This window comes from Ylistrum balloti, unplaced genomic scaffold (assembly GCF_031769215.1).
Source record: "Ylistrum balloti isolate Yb309-2 unplaced genomic scaffold, AGI_CSIRO_Ybal_v1 Utg369772, whole genome shotgun sequence".
NCBI classification, from domain to species: domain Eukaryota; kingdom Metazoa; phylum Mollusca; class Bivalvia; order Pectinida; family Pectinidae; genus Ylistrum; species Ylistrum balloti.
In genome coordinates this window covers 1-26,914 of record NW_026781965.1, presented here as the reverse complement: position 1 = coordinate 26,914, position 26,914 = coordinate 1, and the positions used below count along the sequence as shown (strand labels likewise).

Below are 26,914 nucleotides of genomic sequence, written 5' to 3'. Positions count from 1 at the left end.
TGACTTTCTCCTACAGCCATTAAACTTAGATAGATCTCTTTATTGGACCATTCCCTTAAATGTTAACAGGCCAACTTCATTGATCTTCAAAGAGAAATTCTTAGTTCCTCAAACAGTTTAAGTTTACAACAAAACCTAATTAGTCGAACACCATCTCCTTCAAAATAAAATTTGAAACCAGACTTATTTCAAATCAATGGGAAATTTTTTGTATATGTTTCCTTAAGTTTTAGTTAGCAGGTTGGACTTTTGATTTAAGAATACAAAAAATGAAAACTAATGTATCCTCAATATTATATCAGAGGTGACACACAATTAAAATTTGTCATTACTGCAAGTGTAAATTTTACCTGTGAATCTGATGTTAATGTAGAATAATTCATTCTATAAGCTTTTGTATTCAAAATTGGTATATTTGTGTATAAATATTAATTTTGTGGACCACAAAGATATCCAAATTAAATAAATGAAATTTCCATTCCACTACTTTTACTGATATCTCTTACAGAAATGGTGTGATTTGGGCCAGTTGTACATGAACCATTGAGGCTCCACAAATATACCTGCCAATATCATAAATTTCTATCCAGCAGAAACCAAAGTTACATTGCCAGTCAAGATTATGTATCTATAGCTCAAAAGGACAGTCTCTTCTTTATCACTTCAAATCAGACTGAAACTATTAAGATATTCTACCAAGCCATTTTCTTAAAAGCCATGCCAAATATTGTGTCATGATACAATATAGTTTAGTATTAATGGTTTGACCACCTGGTCACATTTGAGAACTACAAGTGTACTAAAACAATCTATTGTTAAATACTTCTACAGAGAAAGCACTTGTCCACTGATAGAATAAAATGATCCATGCTCTTCATAACAACAAACATATGTACTAAAACATCACATTCCTAACTAAATAACACAGTTTTTTAAAGACATTTGGCATCTAAGAATGAAATATACAAAAAACGAATACATATGGATGATAATGAAATTAGCAAGCAAATAGGAAACTAAAGCAACAAGATTGGTTAAGACTCAAAATATATGATATAAATGACTTGAGTCCTAATTGTCTGCTGGGCCCTGCTCTGATGTACCTGCTTATTGCAGCTAGCTCCCAAATAAATCTTTAGATTGAAAAGTAGGATTTGTGTTAATACTGAATTACAGTTCTTCTTTTTCCAAAAATTTCAAACCTGTCTTCAACTAATTAATAAAGCAGAGACCCCTATTCCTAAAACCTACTTTACAGTTTTTCAAAAGTACATTCTACGAACCAAGCTGTGATAGGAAGGAGGTCCGAACCAACATACATGTAAATGTATGGTAAGCACTTATTATTATTCAGAAAGATATTTAACTGATGTGTACTGTTATCAGTACACAATACTGGTCTGTATCGTTCTGTTTAGTTCTACTCCTAGGTCAATGTCTATCATGATACACAACTTCATCAATAGCCTAGGTGGACAAATGTTGGCCATTGGCGATTTTACTTCCTGAACAAGATATTTAGGAACATTTTCTTCAGATTGGTAATGTCAATAGAAAAAATGTTCTTTTAACACAACTGAAGAGGATGTAATTACTAGACATTTCCAGATCTGTTAATATGTGATGATAGACTAAGTTTATTGACATTGAATGTAAACTAAGAAGATAAGGATTTATTTATGTCAATATTGATGGCTTAGGTTGAAGTTGTATTCCTTTTCAAAGGCTAAACAATGAGAAAATTGAGTAAAAGTCCATAAAATACTAAATGAGTCAAAAATTTTAAGATTACCTGCTATCAAAGAAACAGTTCCAGACAACTATTTTTTTCAAATGTCAGGACAATAAATTTAACAAAATTCAAATTATAAGAGGGAAAGTTCAAGATGCAAAATCCAAGCCACACCAAATTCTAGTAAACAAGAGTATCAACTTCAGTACCTTCCTTTTCTACAGCCATTGTTACAATCTACATATATTACAGTATCAACAATCTGTCAACAGATCTATTTTCAAATTTTATCAATCCACCTTTTCTCTCATCAACATTTCCATGTGGAATCAAAAGCCAATTGTAATGAAGATATGTGGAATGTTGTACATTTGCTTATCAAAACAAGCTACGGTCAAATAAAAAATGACTTACTGGATACTGAAGGAAATCACTTTTTTTGTCCATGGAAATATATAGTTTATTAATTTGCAGTACTGTATTTTATGTTGTGGATTTCACGTGAAATTTGCCTGTCATTTTCAACACTATTTACGGCAAGAAAGGGAACGATTCTTGAAGTGTTACATTACTATTATTTACATATATATATATAACAAGCGAAATTGTAGGAATCTTTTTTTTTACAATAATATGTATATATACATTTATATAATATATATAAAACTTATCATGGTAATAACAATGCATGTGTTATGACACAAATTTGCAAAACAATGCTGTTTACTGTAACAGTAACACATTTAAAAACACCTTGAATCCAGTTCAACTTATCAGAGACAGAAATTGAGAAACTGGTATAGTTAATAACAGCAACTTATTATCATAAACTTCTTCACATCATTCACACCATCAATCATACCACAATAAATATTACTTGGCTGCTGAATGTCCTGATGCCAAATTACAGAACATTTCGAGAAATTTTCCAAGCAAAGAACTTCACAGCACTGTGTCTTTTTCATTAGTGTAAGTACTTGCCTGGATATGAAAAGTGATTTTACAATATTTAACCTTTTTCAAAGTTTCCTTATTAATATGGCACAAACCTTTCAGGTTTGGTAAGGAATATACACATGCATTTCTAGTTTTTTGCTGTACTGATGCCTTGTTTTTATATGCAGTGAACTGCTAGAGAAAGAGAGGAGTCATCATACATCATTTATATCTCAGAAGACCTAAGCAGCTTTAAATAATTAGAGACAGACGTTTAATTTTACCACAGTACAACCTATTATTGACATCTTAACCATTTTTGTTAAAAAAGAAAAAAAAGGTGATTCATTACATGAACCATCTGCCTAAACTGATATAACACTAGATATTTCATAGGGGTCTTCTCCTCCAGGTCATGCTGTACATTCGTACAAAATACTGAAGAATTGAACATCACTACAAAGAACATATCTTCATCATGTCTTATTGCACTTAATTGCTTAAAAAAATATGCCGTTTCAGATTTCGACAAAAATGTAGAGAAGTATTGCACAATTGTTTTCATGTGTAATCTGAGCAGAATAATGCAGACCATACAAAATACCTGCAGAAATCCACTCAATTACGGAAAACTTACGGTCAGTTCAAACAAAATTAATTAAATATTATTATATCTATATTATACAGAATTATGCCCTTGAAAATATATCAGTTTTTAGCTATCAGGGTTCATTTTGTCCAAAATCATAATGTGTCCGAAAGAGTCCTAGCAGGGCAGGAAGCTACTGGTCAGGAATGGGATTTTTAGGGGGTTTGATTATAAAATTATTATCTTTATAAACACTTATTGTAACTATGACCAAGAAACCAGTCCATAAAAACACAATTTTGCATGTGCATTGGCGGAAGTTAGTGTGGACATCCCAGTATGCAAAGTGTGGATTGAGACTTAATATGACTACAGATTTACGCTTGTTAAAACCTTTATGAATCTTACAATTATTGGGATAGTCTTGATGTGATTATCTTATGAAAATGTGGTTCTTTGACAAAACACATGCTGACATCCCATGGTCCCTAATTAATTACCGATTGCTTAGCCTGTAATGCAGAGTAGGGTCCTGGAGTTGCGTCTGATGACGTGTGCATGATGTTTCAGCAAGATGTTAAATAAATCACACTACACATCATTGCTAATTAAGTGACATGAATGTGTATTATTGGACACTATCAACTGCTTACAATGGTAAGTTACAGCCTACTACCCAGAGTGTTTTAACCTTGATATAAATATTGATCAGATGGAGCGATTACTGTGATGCCAATGCCTAAATCATAAGACACATGGTCTGGCGACATGTTTGAACAATTTGAAACATAAGTGAAACAAACTAGAAAGGGTTCAAAAAATCACCAAACCAAACAACTTCTTGCCTATTCCAACTGACCGAAGGTTTACCGTAAAACACAAAACTTGTACAAATGTGTCTTCCCTAGGTTATGTAATATATCTAACAATCTGTTGGTATATATACACCTTTAACTTGCTGGTATACATTTTTCAATCACACACCTAACAAAAACAAATACTGTCTCAACCAAAATTTGAAGATCTTAACAAGGCAAACATTCATATAAGTGTTGAGAAGTTAAACAATACACTGTGTGTCTAAAAGATACCAGCTCTGGTACCACTACAAACAGCCTTTACATGAACATGTATTTCTTAACTTTAATCTTTTCATAAATGATGCATTATTTCAAGAATGTGAACCAAAAACATGTACCAATAAACAAGGAGACTTTCAGTTTGTTTATCAACATGTGATATCAGTGACGTTGGCTGCTGTTGCCCACACAATGCACATATATGGATTGCCTCCTTAACACATACATGTACAGTGAGATATGATATTGGAAGCACCAACTGAGAATATGACAAGATTAGGAAAAATTTGGACTAGTGTGTACCCTGTCATAGCCTCTATCTGTCTTTGCTTGTGAGTTTGTCGATAAGCTCCTGCAGTGGGGCAAGCTCTCGTTTTTCAATGAGACTGAATTCATATACAAAGAAGATAAAATGTTTGAAAGAAGTATTGAGATGAGCCTCCTCTCCAAGCTGGCATACCTCCTTAAAGTGTTGGTGGTAGATGTGTGCATAAACCCGGAAAAGTCTTTTAAGTATTGTTTTGGCACAAGCAAGGAAATTCTTTGGAAATGGAATACCTGAAATAATAACAATACTTATTCTGAATCTAATGAATCAAATTCTAAAAAGTGTTACAGAAACGTACAAAAAGATTGACATTCAAAAGTTTTTTTCTACCTTTGGACACAAATTTTTCTACATGTACTGGTAAGAATTCTGAATAAGATTCTGAAAATAAAACATACCTGTATTGGTTACTTGAGAAATGTTAACTTATCAATGAATAGTTTTCAAGATTTGATTGATAAAAGGGGTGGATTGCTATATTTGAATGCAAAGATAAATTACCAATTTTGGAGGGGAATAGACTTTCATCATCAAGCTGGTCCTGCACCCAAGACATAAGGTAATCAATGTATTTTGGTGCAGAGCATTTGATTGGTTTTTTGACAGCCTGACCATCAGCCCAATGGTACTCATACTTTGGTCCTGCTGACATGACTGGACAAGTTTCCTCTGTGCAAAACTCTGTTATTGTACCATACAGCATGTTTATTTGGTTGAAAAAATCCACCGCTGAAATAAAAAATACCTATCTTGAATTTTTGGTAAGTGATAATGAAAAAATTACATTGGTGTATATACAAGTGGGTGAAGGGCAGTCATTTCCTTATAACTTTCATCCTTCTTAAGTATCGGTATCTCTTACACATGAGTCACTGAAACAACATGACACTCCAAGTTGTGTTTCTAAACAAAACCTACAACCTGTAAATAACTACTGGTATCAGCTTGTATCTGGGAGAAGGAAGTTCTTTATCAAAAGAGATTTATAACAAGGAACTCTTCACAAAAAATGCAGAACCCAACTTCTGCTGCCTATTTTAACCACATTGTCGGATATGCTTCAGAGTACCATTATATGAAATGTAGCTGGAGTTTGTAGATTAAAGCCCCAATATACATAACATTCACCAAAAGTTTAGTGTAGAATCACACATAATTATTGAGATATTCTCTAAGATGTAGTTAAAATTAAGTTATTCAAACAATAGTTACCATGACTTTGTGCATAAAGTATTGATATATGAGCAGTTGAAACTCGCTATTTGTAAACACACCTCTATTTTAAACACGCCGCCATCAAAATTACGATTGTTGCCGAACCATGTCGGAAAGTTCATGGCCTGATCTCGCGAGAGTTGAGGTTTCTACTTATAGAGGAAGCACATGCAGATATGTCTTCGGTAAGTTTTTGTTTACAAACATTGTTTGCGAAGTCTTTTCATAGACTTGAGGTATTCCTGTGATAAACATTCAGTTTTTGGGAAATTATTAGAAGGAATAATTAGTTTAGAAACGATACGACGCACAATTATGACGCAAGAATTCAGAACTGGCCTGATGTATGATTGGAAAAAAAGGAAGCGACTGGTGAACGTCTGTACTGTGTCTGCCTTTACACATGCGGAATATGCGCATGCGCAATGTCATCGCTATGAGCGGTAATGTATGAATTATTGTGGGTCCCACATTGTTTATTTTCCATTTTTTCCAATTTTTATTTAAATTGAAAACAGTCAGTTTTATTTTCTTTAATTAAAGGAAAGTATTTGTTTTGTTAGATATATTACGGTGAAAATAAGATAAAGTTTGTTTTTTTTATAGTGATTTTTAAGTATATTGGGGCTTTAAAGGTCACAAATATCAGGGCTCTCACACCTCATTTTGGGACTGGGGCCCGGGGCCCTTAGAATTGGGAAAAATAATGGTGTTTTCCTCAGAACTGGGAAATCTTGGGGTCTAAATTGGGAAAAAAAGATACTATTTTGCATTGGGAATGGGGCCGAATATCGATCCCAAATCTGGCAGATCGAGAGCCCTGAATATGTAGAATTACATATTGAGTGAAGGAATGGAGTCATTATTTCTTTATCCTTATATATTAAACATAGTGGTTATAGAACCAGTCATATGGATTACTGCATGTTTTTTCTTTTTAAACAAAAACTTACTATTGACAGCCACCCATTCATTGAGATCTTCTCCCTCTGGTAACATGACAGCTTGGCGAAGGTTTCCACTACCCAGTGTAACAGCTGCATGTTTCATCAAGTCATGCTGATGTGTGCCTTCAGGTATATTCTTTTTGGGCTTAAATGTCTTGTTGTTCCTGTTTCCACTTTGAAAAACAAGAAGTATTCAAGTAAAACACACAGACTATTGGTATAAAATCTTGACGAAACTATTAGTGATTTATCTTTCAAGTATAAATCACAATCAACATCAATTCCTAAGGGCAACAAATGAGAATTGCTGAACTTTTCAATGTTACTGGCTTTCAAAGAGGTGACCGTGAAATTGATTGACCAAAAGTGACTGTTGAGGGAAGTTACTAGCCGACTTGGAATTGGTGCACCGAGTACATGAAAGTTAATTCCAAGGGCAAAGACTCTTGGAATGATAAGTTGACAAGAGGCAAATAAATTTCAGTTTGTGAAAACCCAAATTTTGACCAAATGACAGAATGATGGCCAAAGGCATCACCAAATCTGATGCCTCGGCCATTTTATGATGAGGACATAGCAAAAACAAGAAAATTTTAGAATTCATGTACATTGTAATCTGTTTTCTGGAAAAAGGAGATATCATGTTCATTATAAAATGTATTCCAGAAAAACTGAATGTTTAGACTTCAAATTCAGCAGTTTTGAAGAAGATGCAAGCAAACGGGGTTTGTTGCCAACATTAGACCTGGGGTCAAATGTTTAAGGCCAATAATATCAATAACATAACAGTGGACTCAGGCCAAAGACCAGCAATATCCATGACAGTAGACATTGGGTCTAATGCCAGCAATTTTGACATATCAGTAGATTTTGGGTCTAAGACTTCAGTCAATAACTGGCAATGTCAATGACTTAGCAGTAGACCTGGCCCAACTTGTATAAAACATCTCAACTTGAGATTTCCTCAAGTCGAGATTTTCCTAAGCTGATATCTCCTCAAAAACTGCTTGTATAAAATTTTCTCAAGGAACAGGAGGAAGGCATCGGCTAGGATTTCCTGAAATTCCTTGCAGAATTTTCATGCAAGATATGTTCAAGGAGATATTAGCTGAGGAAAATCTGGGCTTGAGGAAATCTGAAATTGAGATATTTTATACAAGTGGGGCCTGGAATCTAAGTCTGGCAATGTCAATGACGTGACAGTACACCTGGTGTCCAAGATTGGTAACGCGGATGACAAAACAGTAGAACTGTGGCCCAGGGAATTAAAAGTCTGATCACTAGCTGATGTCACAATGAAAAAATGAGTTCCACTTTCTGGAGGGGTATAGGCATTTCCATCTTTCATCATATACAATTTGACACATTCAAATTTCAAAATTTGGACATTATGCTGTGAAAGAAACATCAGTGTTTGGGTATTTTCTTGTCTGTTTGAGATCCTCTGAATCATGTTCTAATCTCCTCAAAAAAAAAAAAAAAAAAAATTATATTTCAGTATTTGTGCCAATTCAAAGCTAAAATCAACACCAAAAACATATTTTCACACTAGTCCCAATTATTGCGACATTCTATTGACTTCTTAAATATCAGTCTTGAGTCAATGAACGTCCGAACTCCAATCCTATCACACATGGATCAAAATGTCTGTTTTTCATCTCCAATAATGGGCATGTCTTATAATAACAATACATTCACTTAGTGTACATTTCCCCTCACCTTACCCTGTTTTAGTTTACAAAATGTTAGCCATGCCTCCTAGCCTCTAGTCACATGCCTGGTTTCACCACTTCTTACGTATGCACAAATATTCAGAAAATTATGTAAGCAAAGTTGTTTTGCTATCCATCTTTCAGTTCACTTTTGAGCCATTTGTACAAAGGATGGAGCCATTTATCAAGATTATGACTTAATTCATTTACAATTAAAAAACAGTTAATGTTATCTAAGAACATTCTTTTTCATATGTGAAATTAAGCTGAGTGTGTGTTTATATTTGTCTGCATTATTTTTGTAATAAAATATGTCAGGACTTTTTAGGAAATACCTTGGGTATTGCAGGACCTCGTTAAGTTTGGTGGTTGAGGAAATACCTTGGGTATTGCTGGACCTCGATAAGTTTGGTGGATGAGTTTCTGCTTTAATTTCCTTCGAAATGTAGGTAGACACAGAAAAAGTATGTGACTTAAATATTTTATGTTTGCATTGAACTTTGAAACACGATATTGGCACAGGCTGCTTTTTTATATATTGGACCATGTTTTTGACGTCCATGGACTCAAGACAATATAATAAAAATTTGATAGAATGTCAGAATAATTTAGATAAATGTCACCATCTTCACTGAACTTTCCCAACTGGTCTATTCATCAATGTAAGACGGAAGTATTTCAGTTTGACACTATGAAAGTCTATGTTTACAAATAAACACTTTTGTCTTCCAGAGATTATCTTCAAATGGGAAAGTTGTTCAACCTTTTTGAATAATGTATAGTGGACTGAATTTTTGCTTGAATTGTTTATATTCCAGATACAGGTGTCTGTGTCTTGACTAGCCTGAAAGACTTTCTACAAAAATTACTGGTTCTCGCTTTGAAGCCTTGTGGAGCTATGGAACTCTAGTACATGTATTCAATAACAAACATATTGTTTATGAATTCCAATAAGCTCGTTGAATGTGTGCTGTAACTTGTGTTAGAACGAACGTTGAGTTCCGACAGTAAAATTACTATAAATCATGCACAAAAATATTTCACAGGTCATAGACTTTCAAGATTTCCAAAGCGGGCCAGTTCTCTCAGTAATGTTTCTTCACTGCTGTACCGTACATAGCACACGCAAATGTCATACTACAGTATATACCTGTTAAACTCGGTTGTTTATAAACACTTCAGTAGTCCTGTATCTTAAATGAAGTTAGAATTTTAATAATATAACGGTAAATCAACATTAGGCCTACTGCGTATCTTTAAAACTGGTCGAATAATAAATGTCAGGAATTGTGAGACTTGTGTCAGTGTTTATAAACGTTTTATAACGTATGAGATTGAAGTGTCAAGCTATGTATAATATCCAGTCGTAGTCTAAGTAAGATTGTTACCTTGATACATCTGTAGGTAGAGAAGAATACAAAACGGATGGTAAACAAAATAAACTTACAAAAGAAAGCTCATCCTGAGTGTTGTGGCACTGAGTGCGATAGAAGGGGTTCTTTACGTATTCTAAAATGAATACTTAACACATTCAAACAGAAATTATCATCTGATGCGTCGATGGCAACCGATTTCTTTTGATATTGTTGACACTATTTTTCTTTCTGAAGTTATCAAACCGGAAACGCCAATGAAATGCGGAAGTAAATATGTCAATGGTTCAATCAAATATACATATGAAGTAAAAACAATATTTGTAAATCTCTTTTCAAATTAAAAAAAAAATCAAAGAAAAAGGGTATCCTTTGGTTTACATCGTTTCTTTGAATATTCTTTTTTCTCCAGTATAACTCCCATGATACAATTTCCGACGTCCGCCATTTTCTTTTCATCGAGAGCTGCAGCGTCCTATACATCAGAAAATAAACCGTAAGTTTGCAAATAAATATGATGATTTTTCTAAATATTCCATATGCTTAATGTGCAATAACTGATGTTGAATATTTTGAGATTGGTGTGTCGTGTGTCAATAGCACCCGTCTTGTATTTTCCCTTATATCTTTTTTCTCGTCCTAGAATCGATCGTGGTCACAATGGCCACACGTGTTCTGTGCCAACACTTAGGGCTTGATCTGACTCTCTTTACGCGATTTGATTTTTGTCCAGCTCATATTACTTTCCATCATACTTACAATGGCCTCCACTATTCGGATTCTCTCTTTCTACGAGTTAACTTTATGATATGTTAAGGTTGGAGCACAAGGGATATCAGGAACTAAATATATGTTCGAACGTTCGATTATTGTGCTAAGTGTCATTTAGAGTAAACAGACCTTCGGTAACAAAATTAACAATATTTCCTAATGACAAAACACCTGAAAACCTTAATTAAATACATAATTCAAAACATTTTTAAAAGTACCGAAACGACTTGTCCCCCCTGTTGAACAGACATAACCGCAACTGCAGGATCATCCGGTCATCCGAATGCCTGTAGTTAATAAAAGACGAAACTCCTTTATGTTTATATATTATGACACTAAGCATAACACTCGAGCGACAAGCACTATCTGTAGATTTAAACAAACACCAATGTTAGACTTTCGTGATTAGAGCATAATAAGTAGAGAATACATGGTCAGTGCCTTAAATATATAAGTTATATTTTGACAAGGTTGAATAAAGACCTAATGGCTAAATGCTTTTGTCTTTTTGTCCTGAGTCCAGGTTTGTTTACCTTTATCTTGTAAGACAGTGTTTGTTTGTTTCTTTTTTTGAGCTTAACGTCCTTGTTTCGGTTAGGACCTTCAATGTTTGTTTCCTTAGAGGGGTTGTAATAAAAGCTCTATTGTTTAGAGCTAATATCATTGGTTGAAATTCACAAAACATCTGCTTGATGTGCAATATGGTGCATGTTGTGTGACTTTTCTAACTCTATACTAGTAAGATGAGAAATTAAAACATTAGAAATTTGATTGTGATCAAGACCATATATCTGAAGACTGATAATATCTTGTTATCATGTTATTACTTTTGTTTAACAGATGGGTGATGATGATGGCTGTGTGGTACGTTTGAGGGGCCTCCCTTGGTCAGCAACAGCTGCAGAAGTCCTGAAGTTCTTTGGAGGTAAAGTCAATGTACACATACAATCCTGGTATGCATGTGTATCTTTTTTTTTTTTTGGTCTACAATTGCAGTGAATTTGTACCTAAAATTTATGATATGTATACTGGCATGCAGTTATTATTATGTAAACATAGTTTGCAATTTTCCTATTGGCAACATCCAACATATGAAGGAAATGGAAGCAGTATTAGATTGTAAAGTTTATGTGAAATTATTTAATTGTCTGCTATGGAAATGTGTTGACGTACTGATAGAGTCATGCTTTTTGATGTAGATGTTCTTTTGATGTCAAACATAAAAATTGAAGTCATTCGATTTAAAAATTCCAGACCAAAGATAATACAGATAACATGTACAGTGTGAAACTTAAAACAGCTTGTTAGACCAAAATGGATAACTTATGATACTTTCCATTGTTGTATTACCAAAACTTCAGAATATGTTTATCAGACATGTTTGACAGTTAAATTGTGAACAAATTTGAGAGATATATCTAAAAATAAAGAAATAATTATTACAATTTTTATTCAGATGATGTGGCAGTTGTTGGAGGTGAGAATGGAGTTAATTTCACCTTCTCCAGGGAAGGCAGACCAAGTGGAGAGGCTTTTGTGCAAATGGTTGATGAAGCAAATGTACAGAAATCACTGGAAAAGCACAATCAGCACATGGGAAACAGATATATTGAAGGTACCTTTTTGTCCCTTTTAGTATGGCATATGGAAATAGTTGCATCATGAATATATTTTGGTTAATGATTGATAAAATTAGTATCAATAAGCTGCTTATTTATAGTTTTTAGATCCAAAACAAGTGAGATGGATTGGGTCATAAAGCGAGCAGGGCAAGGACAAATGTCTGGTTCAAACGAGGCTGTTGTTAGACTGCGTGGACTTCCTTTTGGATGCTCTAAAGAAGAAATTGCACAATTTTTCACAGGTAACACATTGAATGTTAAGTAACAAAAAATTCATAATATACACTGAAAGAATAATACTTAAAAGTCAAGGAATTTAAGTAATTACAAATAAGAATATTGTGTTCGTTCAAATGTGAGTAGGAACTTTAAAACTTACTTTAAGATTGAAGAATTAAGGTAGCCAAATGTTTCTTATGGCACAAAACCTATGTTTAATCTTGTTCATCTTTACAGAAATTTTTTTTATCAGTGAACCAATCATCAAAAACTTTAGTGTCATAGATTGTTCAAAGAATTCCTGCTAAGGTTTATTTACTCAAAAAAGGATATTTTCTTCTGCTAAGAGGATATTTCAAAGTAGTTTTGAATATGAGGTGTCAAAATGTTCGATGAGGGTTTGAACATATTCTATTTTGAGTATCCAATCCCGTTTGTTATCCTCCTAAAAGCAAAATGGAATGTTACCTCATTATATTCTGTCTCTTTAACTTTGGAACCACAGCTATTCAGTTAGTGTATTTCATGAGATTTGCTGTGGTTGAACTCTGGAAAAGAGAAAAAATCTTGAATAAGAAATTTACTAAATTTATGAGGTATCTGTGATGACAATTGGCTGAAATGCTGTTGTATTTTCTTGTTAAATTTGATAAATCTTTTGATGGGCAAAAATATAGAGTTTGAAGTATGAAGTTGCAGTTCAAGAGTAAAATAGAATTTTATTGAAGTGCATTATCAACATTGCATGTTTTAGATGCTAGTTTACTTTTTCAAGTCAATAACGAATGGATATATAATTCTTCTTTGCTCTGTGGTGCTATTATTTTTCATATTTTGTAGTATACACTGTGATAATGTGTCCCAGAACTTTTACTCACAATACTCATTGTCTTGCCATCTGTTTGTCATTAATGGGATGCCCACTTGTTTTATTGAAAGGAAACATGTTTTTAATCCCATGCTTCATAGAGATTTCCCCCATTTCTTGATTACACAACAGAAATGTGACATAACAATTACCATTGTGAATGTCTTTTTGCACCTCAGCTCTTGAATTTGCTATTTATTGTGCTGATGACAGCTAGTCTTGTCAGGAGATAGTCAGAAACATGTCAACCATTGTGAGAGACTATGCTGTGTGGAGTTACCTTTTCATAGATGTTTATTTTTTCTTTGAAAACTTATTAAAATGTTTACATATATTTATATAAAAGTTTAATGTGAAATATATTCAAGTTTATGAACCTATTTGCTGGATTGTTATCAATGTTTATGTTTTGGACACGTGTGAATTGTGTTTTTGCTGACATGGATGACTGATGGCTTGTTTTGTTGGGGGACGTAGGGTTGGAGATTGTACCCAATGGGATAATGCTACCTGAGGATCAACAGGGGAGAAGCACGGGGGAGGCCTATGTCCAGTTTGCTGAACCAGACATAGCGGAAAGGGCTTTGCTCAAACACAAGGAACGATTGGGGCACAGGTGATAGGAATGGGCCTTTATGGGGCTTATTATTTTCCACACAGAGCTTTCCCATAGATCTCTCTTCATTTGTTCCAATGTTTAACTGGAAATTTGGATTTTGTCCTCAAAATGTTTTGTAACTATATTTGATACTTGTTTTATAACCTACAAAGATTATTAGATTGTCCAAGTCTTTGATTGGATTTTGCAAATTGTTAAGTAGTAAAAGCAATTTAGAGACAAGATATAACCAAAGAAAACTTAAAATTCTATACTTTGGCTATGATTCAAATCAAGGATATATGAAAAACAAGAATCTGACTGTGTGACTCTGAATTACAAATCAGGTACTGAAAGCAAACAATTAGAATTTTTAGAATTCTTTAAGAAAAGTAGACATTTACAATTATTTGATGAGATCTATGGGTGAAAGCTAGGGTAACCTATTCTGGCTGGGTCATGGTTCAACAAGGTATGGCTGGGTCTGGCACTCATGTCCTTGGTATGGCCGGGTCTACTTTGGGAGATGGGACCATGGGACGGTTGGAGAGGTGAGATTAAAAACCCAGTGTACAATGGGCCTAGGATGGGGCCAGGATTTGTAAGATAATTTCTGCAGAAAATACAAATATTACAAGTAAGATAAATTATTTATGAAGTAATTTGTATTTAAATTTACTTTAAAAGTTTCTTAGAGGCATACTCAAACTTAATTCAGGAACTATGATTGTAAGTGGCTCAATTTACATTTCATTTTTGTGATCAGAGATTTGGTAGTAAAGCTAAAAGACTTTCGAAAATGTGTACACAGAGTTTGGAAGAAAGAAAGTAAATATTAAATTGAGACCCAATTTTTAAATGATCAACAAAATGCTTTGCTTATCTAAAATACAAACATCCAATTATACACAATAGTTTACAAGAAAAAGGTATACTGTAGAAATCTAGTATTTAAACGATATTAATGTTGAAAGAAAATGCTTCGCAGTTAAATGGATAAAAAGTGCTGTCTTGTTGTAAATTGATCTCAGTTATGTAAAGATTTACAACAATATTGTCAGGAGAACTGTGTCTTTTCATGATTTTATTATATAATATTTAAGAATCAAATTAATAGAATTTTGAATGAAATGCAGTGAGTTTTGCTTGAGCTTGATACATTTAGATGCAAAAAGTTGAATAATGGTTTGTATTTGGAAATATACAGTATTCATATCAATAATAATTCTTTTCTGTGTACACATTTGAGAAAAAAAAATCTGAGAAACAAAACACAGATGTTAAAAGTTTATTTACAGAATCTGTTTTTTTAAAGAATTATTTAAAGTTATTGAACTTTACTTATTCTGTGTTATTTATATGATGTCAAGTTATATTGGAAAATGAGGTTACTTTGATAGTGTAATCGTTTAAAAGTGAAGGAAAACATGATTGAAACATTGAAGAAAATACTTCCTACCTGAGAGAATATAAGTGAGATTTGTTGTGGTTGAGCCATTTGTTTTGTATGTAGAAATCTGAAAATATGGTAAGTTTTGATATCAGTACATAAGGATAACTTGAAATACGTACTTATATGTGAATTTATTAACTGAAATTGAGAGGAGATAATAAAATATTTGAATATTTAAATTTAGATACTGGAATAATAAAGTATTAATTATGTTCACCAAATCACTTAAAATGTTTGTAATTTTTTATTTCATTGTACCATACTAATAATCATTTATTTCCTCCTTCGCATTTAGATACATAGAAATATTCAAAAGCAGCATGCAGGAGGCTTACCAAGCAGTTGGACAACCCCGTATGATTCGTCCCTTGATGAACTCCGGAATGCAACAGAGACGTGGGCCCTATGATCGGAATAACCGAGGCTTTGGAATGGGCGGTGGAGGAGGTGGTGGCGGTGGAATGGGAATGGGAGGTGGCATGGGAGGTTATGGAATGGGAAGAGGAGGTCGTAATGTCAAAGGTTAGTTTGTGTTGTTTCTTGAGTAGAAGGTAACAATTAAACATCATCTTAATTTTTGTTTGTTTTGTTTTGATAAAAAAAATTCCTTAAAAATTTTGTTTTAGAGTATGCTCAAAAAAAGGGATATCGAGGATATGAACTACATGATCCTTAAATGGAATACCCTTTATCACTGTATATTTGGAATGGTTATTTTTGTAGTAAATTTCTTAAGAGAGTAAAACAAGGTTTTTAAGAAGACGAAAAAATTTCATGCATGGAGTAAGGTTTGTGATATTGATCCTAAAAATCCTACAGAAGTCACGTTTGGAATGGACTTTTGTTCTTGTGTTATGGGTTCATTCCAGAAATCATATTCAGTTAAAGTCTGTTGGGCCCTTTACAGTGTAATGTTCTGAACTTGATATGCACATTGGGTGTAAGGAAACAAAATCGCTTAAAATGTTGTGATGATCAGTTTGTCAACAAATCTTTGATAGCCTCTCCCTTTATTATATGATATTGCAGGATTCTTTGAAGATGACTTTGATGACTACAGTGGTGGTTACGGTATGAGACAGGGATTTGGTGGTATGGGTAACAGACGAGGAGGTGGTGGTGGTGGGGGCGGAGGAGGAATGGGTGGCATGAGACAACAACCTCAAAGAGGAGGACGTATGGGAGGAGGCATGCAGCAATTATCCATGAACAACAGACCAAGAGGAACAACACCTGGAAGCTCATATGCCAGCAAATCTGGTCACTCTGTACACATGAGGGGACTGCCATTCCAAGCTCTTGAAAATGACATCGCAGAAGTATGTAACATTATCAGTTATCTCCTGTTTTCTCTAAAAGATATAGGGTTCATAGTCTATAGAACTTGATATAATTATATCAAAAATAATTATTGTTGTGTGTTATATTGATTCAGAGATAAAATGGAAAAACTGTTATGTTCACCTTAAATTGAACTGCAGCAAGATATAACATGATATTATTGAGCATAACAGCAAATTAATTAATGGTAATTTGTTAGATGAGGGAAATAATATGAATCTGTTGGAATGGCTGCATTATAGCTATTAACATTTGATATCAATGTTTAAATTTGCTGGGTTTCTTTTAACTTTAAAGAAATAACTTAGTTGTAATCAAGATTGTTTAAGCAGAATTTAGTGTAATGTGATATAAATTTCATTTCAGTTTTTTAAGCCACTTAAACCAATTTCCATAGAGTTTGAGTTTTCTGCCAATGGTCGACCAACAGGAGAAGCTAATGTAGACTTTGCTGATCACCAAGAAGCTGTTGATGCTATGAAGAACCACAAGAAAAACATGCGTAAGTCCATTTGAGTGTATTTGGAGATGAAAGGGTATTACGACCTCGAGTTAACATCCTAATAGATGAGCATGTGCAAAGACTAATTGCTGAGCTGTCCAGATGCTTTATTGAAAGTGAATATTTGTATTTCAGATCACAGATACATAGAACTTTTCCTGAACTCCACACCATCAGGACGTACAAACTACGGCTCTGGGGGAGGATTTGGAGGAGGCATGGGCAACAACATGGGTGGAGGAAACATGGGTGGAAACATGGGCGGAGGAAACATGGGCGGTGGCAACATGGGAGGAGGAAACATGGGAGGTGGAAATATGGGAGGTGGAAACATGGGAGGTGGAAATATGGGTAACATGGGAGGAGGCGGATACGATGGTGATGGCTATGGAGGTGGTTATGATGGAGGTGGGTACTGAAAGGTGACCAATATTGCATCAATGTCAAATATTCTTCTAGAATTGATTAACTTTTTCTGTACTCATGACATCTGAGACATCGTGAAAAAGTGCTCCCATATCCAGCAATTATTAACATGTCCTCGGTCCTCATGACATCCTGAGATGTCATGATATAAGTTGATTTTACTTGGCATGGCTGAATGTAGGAATTGTTTGATGAAATGTCAGAAAATAAGTATCACACTTAGAATGATAATCTTCATGTGTTTTAAGTGTGTTTATTAAGACAATGAAATACTTGAAAAACTAGAAAATTGGCTGGCTTATGCCAGGATGTTTACACCGACAACAAAATGGCAGACCTAGAATCTTGATTACAACTAAGTTTACTTTTGATTTCTGTGGCATTGATGACAAGATAAACAGAATTGAACCATTTATTTAGGATATATAGGTTAAGGTTTTTATCAATAAAATAGGAATATATATAAAGAATTACTGATAGATTACATAGGAGTGACACGTTGAGCACACAAACAGTAGTACTTATCGTCATTTTACTGAAAAGTACTATATATTTCCAAGCTGATGATAAATAACAATGTTTCAACTCCTTTCATAGATTGTAGCAATTAAATGTCAACATACCAAAAATATAAGCACCACAGTTGTAAATGATGCTTTATTAAAGTGAGCGCTGTGCTCGATTAAATATAGATTTCTACCTATAAACAAATTGTTCTTCTACAGGAAACATGTCCAACAACTTCATGGGAAATGATGGAGGCTATGGTGGTGGCAACATGGGAGGTGGCAACATGGGAGGAGGAATGGGAATGGGCAGTGGTATGGGAGGGGGTATGGGAGGAAACAACATGGGCGGTGGCATGGGAGGAGGAATGAACAACAACCTGATGGGAAATCCCAACTACACAGCTTTCTAAATGTTATCTCACAAACAAAAGACTCTACTGATCTGAAAGTTACCATCGGACTTACTGACAAATGTATGAAGATCAGTTATCTCTTAAGAAATGTCTTATTTTTGTATAAGTTTTGATGTTCATATATATTCTTATTGGTGTCATACTCTAAGTGAACTAGTGTTGTTATTGTTTGTTTTTCAATTACCAGGTATCATCATGAATTAATCTCTTGTCATAATTGTCATCAATCACAGTGTAATAAACATACATAAAACTTGAAATTTTTGTTAAAATTTTCATTTTATATCATAATGAGTGCAATCAATTATGAGGGACACAAGCTTTGTGTGATTAAGACAGATTTATTGTAACCCAAGGGTTGCTAAGCATAAGATGGCACTGAGTGAATCAATTTACCATTTAAACATACATATGATATATAATTTGCGAAAATTCTTTATAAATCTATCGAGACAGTTTTACAAACTTTCACACTACCCTGATTTTGTCATAACAGGTTCAATCAGAATGAAACATTTGTGAATTAAGAAATCAACAGAAAATAAGCCTATTGAAGCAATACAATTGTAGCAGACATCCAGTTACCATTCAGTTCCTGATTTCTGGCAGCACTATATTTATATGGTTTGGCTGGGAGTCTTCCCACCAATTTTGTCTGTCTAAACGGACGACAGGAGAGATGTATTGATGCTAAGTTTTAAGTCATTAGAATGAGTAGGGTACAGTCATAAATTTTGTAATTATGGCTGGTTGGAATAACTATAAACTTAGATAATGAAACTTGGTGAATGCATTGATCATACAATGACAATGTGCAGTGTATTGAATTCAGGGCCATTAACTCCTCGGTTACAAAATCATAACCCTTGTTAAAACATTTTTTGTCCGAACACAACTTTGCTTGCGGTTAAGCTAGAATAATGATACTTTGTGTACATTGATCATATGAAGACAAAGTGCAGTGTACCAATATTAGGGCATGGTCCCCTTAATTACAGTAATTGCTCTTTGTTAAAATTTTGTGTCTGAAGCATTATTTTGCCTGGATTTTAATTAGAATATCGAAACATGATGTATACATCAGTCATGTGAAAGCAAGGTGCAATGTAGCAAAGTAGGAGCCCATGACCCTATCAGGACTGTTATTGTTCTTTGTTTAAATTTTGTTTCATGAATATAGCTCTGCTTGCATTAAAACTAACATAATAAAACTTGGTGTATACATTGGTCATACTAAGAGAATGTGCAGTTTATCAAATTAGGGTCTGCCACCCCTTAATTACAGAGTTATTGGGTTTTGTCAAAAGTTTGTGTCCTTAAAGTATCTTTTGGGAGCATTCATCAGTTTCACTCTCGGCTTAAAAAGCATCCCGTGAAATCCATGCAGAATATTCCTTTATCTTTTCCCAATAGTTAAGATAATCACTGTCTGTAACATGAGGTGATCAATTATTATTGATAACCCTCTTTGTTAAATACAGCCAGTTGCAATTGTGAATAGAATACACCATGCCAGCATGAATGCCCCACAAAGCTTTCTGAGAAACTGATGATGTAATCCTATTGTGAAATTAGTAATGTTTAACAAATAAAAGTACATGTCACTGTCTTCCAATTTCAAAGTTTACCTTTCCATAACAAGAAAAAAAAGGTCACTGGTGAAGGATGCAAAATATTTGTTACATCCTTAATAATTTTTATTTGTAAGGCTGAAATAATTTCCTGAATCCAGTGGTAAAAAGTGACGCATGAAAATTATGACAGTTATAAGAAGTGTATTTGTTAAAAAGTATTTCAGTATACCTGGACTGCATAAAAGAAAAAGAAAAAAAGGAAATGAAAATGAAACCATAATTCTTCATCAAGATTTAAAATTTGAAATTATTTAGTTGAAGTTTGATGGAATTATAATTTGAATGAAAATCCTTATTGGCTCTCCTGGTCCAAAGGACCAGAGCTAATACCATCTTGGACATTTGTTAATTTTTTCTACAAATTATTACTAGTCATAAAAGACTAAGCGGATTTTGACCAAATTTGGTCTGAAGCGGTCTTGAGTGAAGGGGAAATCAATTTTGTATAACCAGTGGGTCTCAGCTCCCTGGGGCAGGAGAGATGAGGCTCAATAAGGAAAACATAGTTAATTCTTTAAAATCCTACTCCTCCTGGAGGGGTGATGGGATTTTGCCAAAATTTGGTCCAAAACATTCTTCGGTAAACAGATCTATTTTGAATAAGTGGGTGTCGGCCCCCAGGGGAAAATGTGGAAATTCTTTAAAATCCTGGAGAAATATCAGGGCTCTAGCATTCTTTGCAAAGGAAAATCAGTTTTGTGTAAACAGTGGGTCTTGAGGAATAGTGTTTTTGTGAGAATTCCTTGATTCTGTCCAAATTTGGTTTTATGCATACCTAGTTCAAACGAACTTAACTTTGTACCAGCCTGGTCCCAGTTGTTCAAAACTTGGTGTGAGTTAATCAGTGGTCAAAGAAAATTTCAAATATAAATCAAAACTCAATTACAAAAATTTTCAATCATTTCACAGCTGTAGATTTGTAGACACAGGTGAGATAGATATTTTTTGAGTGTCACTTTTTCTTCAAAAGTCCATGTTTTTTCATTGACAATAATTAAATTTTTTCACTAACCACTGATTAACTAACAATTCTTTGAACAACTGAGTCCAGGAGTCTGACATCAGAGATGTGAAGCGCAATGTAGGAAATGTAAGTTCTGAAAAATCTGTACAAAGACCTTGTCCAAGTTTGGTCTGAGGCAGTTTTTATGAATGATGTATCTGACCACTTTGGTGGATGTATCCGACTTCTGTTTGACCATTTGGCTGGGAAAGTATTTCAGAAATTATTTTTCAAATGCATGATTAGCTGAATTAGCCAGGTGAACAATGCAATGCAGGTCCCTTGTGCTTCTTGTGTAAATGGTCATTCTTGGCAAGTGTTGCTGCCGTTTGACCAATATCAAACTCATCCAAGATCTAAATGATATAAAGCAATATACGATACGTAACATATAGAAATTACAAACCAATTCAAATGTAGGATAGCATGTTTATTCTTCATGATCAAGTCAATATGAAATCTTGTATAGAGGTAAAGAATCTTTAAAGATGGTAGACAACTTATATTAAAGAATAACTAATATTATAGAATAACTATCTAGTTTAAGAACATACAAATATAATTCAGGATGTATTAGAAACATTCCCCTTAAAAACAAAAAACAAAACTATAATTTAGACAATCACAGAGATGTCAGAGCAGAGATCCTTTGCACACCAAAGTCAGTGAGATTACTCAAGGAATGCTGAGGTTTGGGATTTGGTACACTTCCAGGTTGCATTGATGAGTTTGATAAAACCAGTGTCCTTTGGTTTCTCCAACCCTCGCATCACACGCTGCTTCATCACAGACACAAACTCACGATTGCTCAATTGACCATCATCTGCAATGCATTAAGGTACAGGTAGACATAGCCAGATTTTCTTCATGTTGCTTCAAAGAGGTATGTGTAATTTACTACATATTTACATACATGTAATACAAATCTGAATAACCTTTCACAGTGCAAATTCCCCAAACCGACCCTTCCCAAAACCTATTACTTCCTGAAACCAAACAAAATGGCGATGTATGGAATGAGGTTTCACTGAGGCTAGAAATGTCTAAACACTTGAAAGTCAGCTAGGTCTGACTATGTTACGTTGGAGTCCAGATCGTGAGGCAATTATCACAGTATTTTTTTTTTAATAAAGTCACAAACTGGATACAACAAGCATCACTTTCTTCACCTAACCAAAATAGTTTTACTCTTAAAAGTTTTTTTTTATATGTACACAGTTGGAATGGTTAATGTACTGTATGAGTGGAATCTGCTCAATTATATCCAAGTCGGGACCCGTTATTTTGGCTCACTTCTACAAACCAAACCTTCCCTAAACCACCAAAATATTTATGTCCCCTGCATGGTTGATTTCATTGTATACCCTTTAAAATTTAGAAAGAGAAATACAAGACATTCTTACATTTATGATTCAATTCAATAATTTCCATGCTAGCTTAATATTTTAATGATAGGGAAATTTCAATTGTAAAATTAACAGAACATAATTTTGGATGTATGACTATCTGAACACAACATTAGACGCTAAGAAGTTGCCCAAGAGCCTTACAGTCACCTGCTTTCGAACAGACACAGCAAATGACTACTTTTACTATTTGGTTACAGGTAAAAAGTTTAAATCATTCAAAATTTGTTTAGAAGAAAAATTAAGTAGATTCCAACCCCAGATTACACTTGTTATATTTGACTCTTCATTTTGTATAAAGACAACACTCACTGTTTTCATCAAAGAGTGTGAACACCACATTCACCACATGATCTGTTAAATGGACATGGGCTACTGTCTTTGCTACATGCTTCAGTGTCTCTGTAAACAAGATTTTATGAGATGTACATTGTACCTTACATGATGACACATAGTTAAGAATGTATATATAAGAGCAAATATACTTTCTCTCTTAAAAAAAAAGAAGAAACTAAAGACAGAATGTGTATGACTAAAAACTGTATTAAGTTGTAGCATACTCAAAATTATGCCTTCTCTACAGGAAATGTTAATATGAAAGTCAATAGAAATAAAGTATACCTTCATCAATAGAAACCCCAGCCAGATGGTAGAAACTTAAAGCTGTGTCCACATCATTTATGCTCTTCAGGAAACGCCAGAAGTTGATGTATTCCTCAAATGTGATACCCTATGTTTTCATGAAACTAGTGTTTACTAAATGTGTAATCATACCTGTATAAATAAATAAAAACATTTGTCTTGCTGGGGAAGTTCAATAAATAAAATCCCTTTCAATATATCAATGCTGTCAAAACAGCTCAGCAGCATAAAATCAGATGTATCTATAGATAGAAAGTAAAGCTCTCACTAATTACTCCAGTCTCTGCCTTATTACTGCAAACAGATCATATTCCTATGAGTTCAGTGCTGACAACAAATATTGACCAATTATGATACTCTTTGCTTTATGTTTTTCATGACTACATGTAAATCTGTCTATAAGAAATTTACAAATGGAAATTTGTACTTTAAGAATATCATCGACCAATTATGCCTTTGCCTTATCTTTTTCATGACTACATGTAATCTGAAATGTAATGTATTTTGACAAAATCTGGATTGTAAAATTATTTGATGCAGGAGAATAAATTAAATTGGGTTTTTGAAATGTTGCTCTTGGGCCCCCTGGTAGCATGGTAGCATGGTGGATAGGGCAATTAGGTCAAGGTAAAGATTTTGTATATTACTTCCATATGCAGGGAAAGATTTTTAAGCCAATAAATTTTATCTCATAGTAAAATATTTGTTTGTATTGTCATCATACCCAAGCTGAGCAGTGCAGGCCCTCTTTGCCTATTGTTGATATACACTGACCAACAAAAAAATCTTTAAAAAAAATCACAATTTTAAGGCTAGCTTGGTGTGGCTCCTTTAACAATATGATATAAGGATATCAGTGAAATAACAAACTATTTACTAGCTGATGCAGTGTTTCATACCTGTGGTTCCTCTTTGAACTTCTTGATAACTCTTTTCAGCATGCGTGTCTTTTTCTTATCTGGATATCCAGCATAAGTAAGAAGAATTCTTCCAAAATCTTTTTCCTGGATCTTCCCATCCTCAGGATCATAACGGTCAAACTAAACAAAGAGATTATGTGGGTTTACTAATGTTGCTGACACTTCTTTACAATAGTAGTTATAAGTCTTTACAAAATGAACTCATCAATCTGAAACATTTTCAGAATGAAATAATGAAAGGTATCTATAAAAATTAACATTTTTTTACCAGTGACAATGACATCTCACTGCCGGAAGTATTACTATTTGTGTTCACATTCCATTCCAAAATCCCATCTACTTCTGTAGTACTTTATGTGTATCACATGTTTAAAATGACTTTGATATATGGTGTGCAGATCAAGACTTTGCCATGGTTCTTCAAAGCTGACAGTTGTGAGAGATGTATATACATGTATATAGATACATATATCATATATAAATATTAAGACAGCAGAGACAAAGTACACTGCAGCCAGTAGTACGACAGAAATGTTGAATATCCTCATCTGTTTTATAGGTACAAACAATCCTGGACTAGAAAGGGTTCAAACTATCACTTGACAGAAAATCATTGCTTTTACTGAAAAAATCACGTGTTTGAACTGCCTGCCTATTCAAATTGACCAGACTTAACTTTGATTTCTGTCTTAAAATGATGCCAAACTTTCTGTTTGTCAACCATTACAATTTTGGTAGAACTAGGGGAAAAATGTATATTAAATGAATGCATTAGAACTGTAAAATCAAGCTTTCCAGTAAGTGTTATCATACATCTTACATAAATTGCAGGTGTATTCATTACATACACCTTAATCTATGAAAAAAAAAACCTAGTGTTTGTTAAATGAAATACATGTAACTATCAAAATAGGTAGGTTGTTTGTGATAACTCATATAAATCTGTTATGTCCCCAATGCCCAGGGCTACCTGTAAGAGGCCTAGTCTATTGTCTACTATATGTATATACTGTCTCCCCGGAACCTGCAGGTTGGAAGGGATTAGTGGTCGTGACATGACACTAATTGTTAATTGGGTTGTATTTTTACCTGGATAAGTCTGATGACCATTATTACCCATATTACATAAATGACTACTATCCTCTCATTTTCACTAAGATTTGACAAAATGTGACATTGGCAACTGCTGGTGTGAACCTGTGAAGCACTGTAGGACACTTCCATCCATGAAGAGTATTTGGTACTACTTTATCTACCTATTGAGAAGATGATTTTTGAAATTTCAGTTAATTTGAACCATTTTTGGACCTGCCAATCAGCCCTAATGGGTCAGTCGAGGTCAATAAATATATCTCCTAAAACTAATTCTAACCAAATTTGAACGATTTCAAATAGAAAATAAACAAATTATGTTAAAAATATAATTTTTCTTTATAACTATTTGACTTTTTCATATATTAAATCACAGTAAACTCCCCAGGGAAAATGTGAGACCCTGGGTTGATGAATTTTACAATTTTGGTTTGGCCTCTGAAGGCCTTTCCATCAATTAAGAATAGTTGATTCCACCATGCCTTGAAGATTTCTGAAGTTTCAATCAATTTCACTATTTTTGTATAATATTTGCTTGTCTCATAGCCATTGCATGCATGCTTAACAATGTTTTGAAAGATTGTTTATAGCATACATATGCTGCTAGGGGTGTGGGAAACTTTTAACCAATCAGAGAGCTAAGATTGGTAGTAACATCTACTTCTTGGGGCTGTGTCGACAGGCTATAACTTCATCCATCCTATCTGAAAATTAAATACCCAATAAAGGCTCCTGAAATATCAAAAGAATGAACATGTTTAACAAAATCAATATGGCATGGCCACTCATTTAAGATCCTTTATGTACATCAGTGAGGTGTTCACTTGCCTCGATTCTGAGCACTTCATTTTGAACCTGTTGTTGGAAGGCAAGAAACACTGGTACGGTCAGCTTCTTTTTTCCCTCTGGTCCAAAAAAGTAGGTGACCAAAGCTGAGCTCACACCCTTCATGACATTCCCAGTTACAGCATGGTCACGGTGACGCATGCCTATGCTAGTCTGGTTACGGATTATCTGATGGACCTGGAAATTCAAAATTGTACAATCCTTTAATATCGACAAGTAGAGGTCACAGACTGATCCAAACAAGTGGTTGCATTGTGTATCAGTATCTAATGATTCTCCAAGTTTCTTAACATAGTTTCAGAGGTTTTAAATCTTGGTTTATGTTCAAAATAAAAACAAAACAAAAAAAATCCTCAAAGAAAAATAATTTTACTGAAGGTTTTCCTTGTTTGCTAATCATGTATTTGGTCATATTAATGACAAAAGATGTTAAAATACTGATTGGTAAATGAAGGAATAATGTTTTATGTTACATATATGTTGTGTCCGATATGTTTATGCATATTTCACCCAGTCTGTTTCTTATGTTACTTACAGCAATGAACATGATAGTTGTTAGAATAAATTGTGTGGAAGATAAGCAAATACTTAAAGACTACAGGCATTAAAGATGTTTTCAAAAATAAGTTTTTTTTAAAATAAAAAGTTTCAGTTATGCTCCAGACATGAAATTTTAATAAAGAACCATAACTGTGATTATGGGGTTGCAGGCCCTGACTTCAGAGACATGTATCTATG

At 33.9% G+C, this 26,914-nt stretch overlaps 4 protein-coding genes across 4 annotated transcripts in view; 1 reads left to right on the top strand and 3 right to left on the bottom strand.

Annotated features, from left to right (window-relative positions):
- The window catches only part of LOC132543837 (uncharacterized), a 187,111-nt gene extending 186,412 nt beyond the window's left edge, over positions 1–699 (bottom strand). Inside the window, exon 1 of the mRNA XM_060207353.1 lies at positions 690–699. The gene's annotated coding sequence lies outside the window, so the exon portion shown is untranslated. The remainder of the gene's footprint in view (positions 1–689) is intronic.
- On the bottom strand, positions 696–10,155 carry LOC132543836 (MOB kinase activator 1B). Its single transcript, XM_060207351.1, has 4 exons — positions 9,986–10,155; positions 6,833–6,999; positions 5,166–5,393; positions 696–4,894 (listed from the first exon to the last, which is right to left on the bottom strand). The coding sequence occupies exons 1-4, from the start codon at positions 9,997–9,999 to the stop codon at positions 4,653–4,655; spliced, it is 651 nt and encodes a 216-aa protein (XP_060063334.1). The 5' UTR covers positions 10,000–10,155; the 3' UTR covers positions 696–4,652.
- A 187-nt stretch (positions 10,156–10,342) lies between these two features.
- On the top strand, positions 10,343–18,893 carry LOC132543851 (heterogeneous nuclear ribonucleoprotein H2-like). Its single transcript, XM_060207367.1, has 10 exons — positions 10,343–10,407; positions 11,523–11,607; positions 12,139–12,297; positions 12,403–12,546; positions 13,869–14,007; positions 15,738–15,964; positions 16,472–16,761; positions 17,150–17,285; positions 17,421–17,693; positions 18,437–18,893. Exons 2-10 carry the CDS (start codon positions 11,523–11,525, stop codon positions 18,628–18,630), a joined length of 1,647 nt encoding a protein of 548 aa, XP_060063350.1. The 5' UTR covers positions 10,343–10,407; the 3' UTR covers positions 18,631–18,893.
- A 2,792-nt stretch (positions 18,894–21,685) lies between these two features.
- On the bottom strand, positions 21,686–26,461 carry LOC132543951 (calcium uptake protein 1 homolog, mitochondrial-like; the record flags this gene model as incomplete). The annotated part of the gene is made up of 5 exons (XM_060207509.1): positions 21,686–22,093; positions 22,989–23,078; positions 23,298–23,406; positions 24,218–24,358; positions 26,159–26,461. Coding segments are annotated over 5 exons (795 nt in total), but the record flags the coding sequence as incomplete, so codon positions are not given.
- Positions 26,462–26,914: the final 453 nt, after the last annotated feature.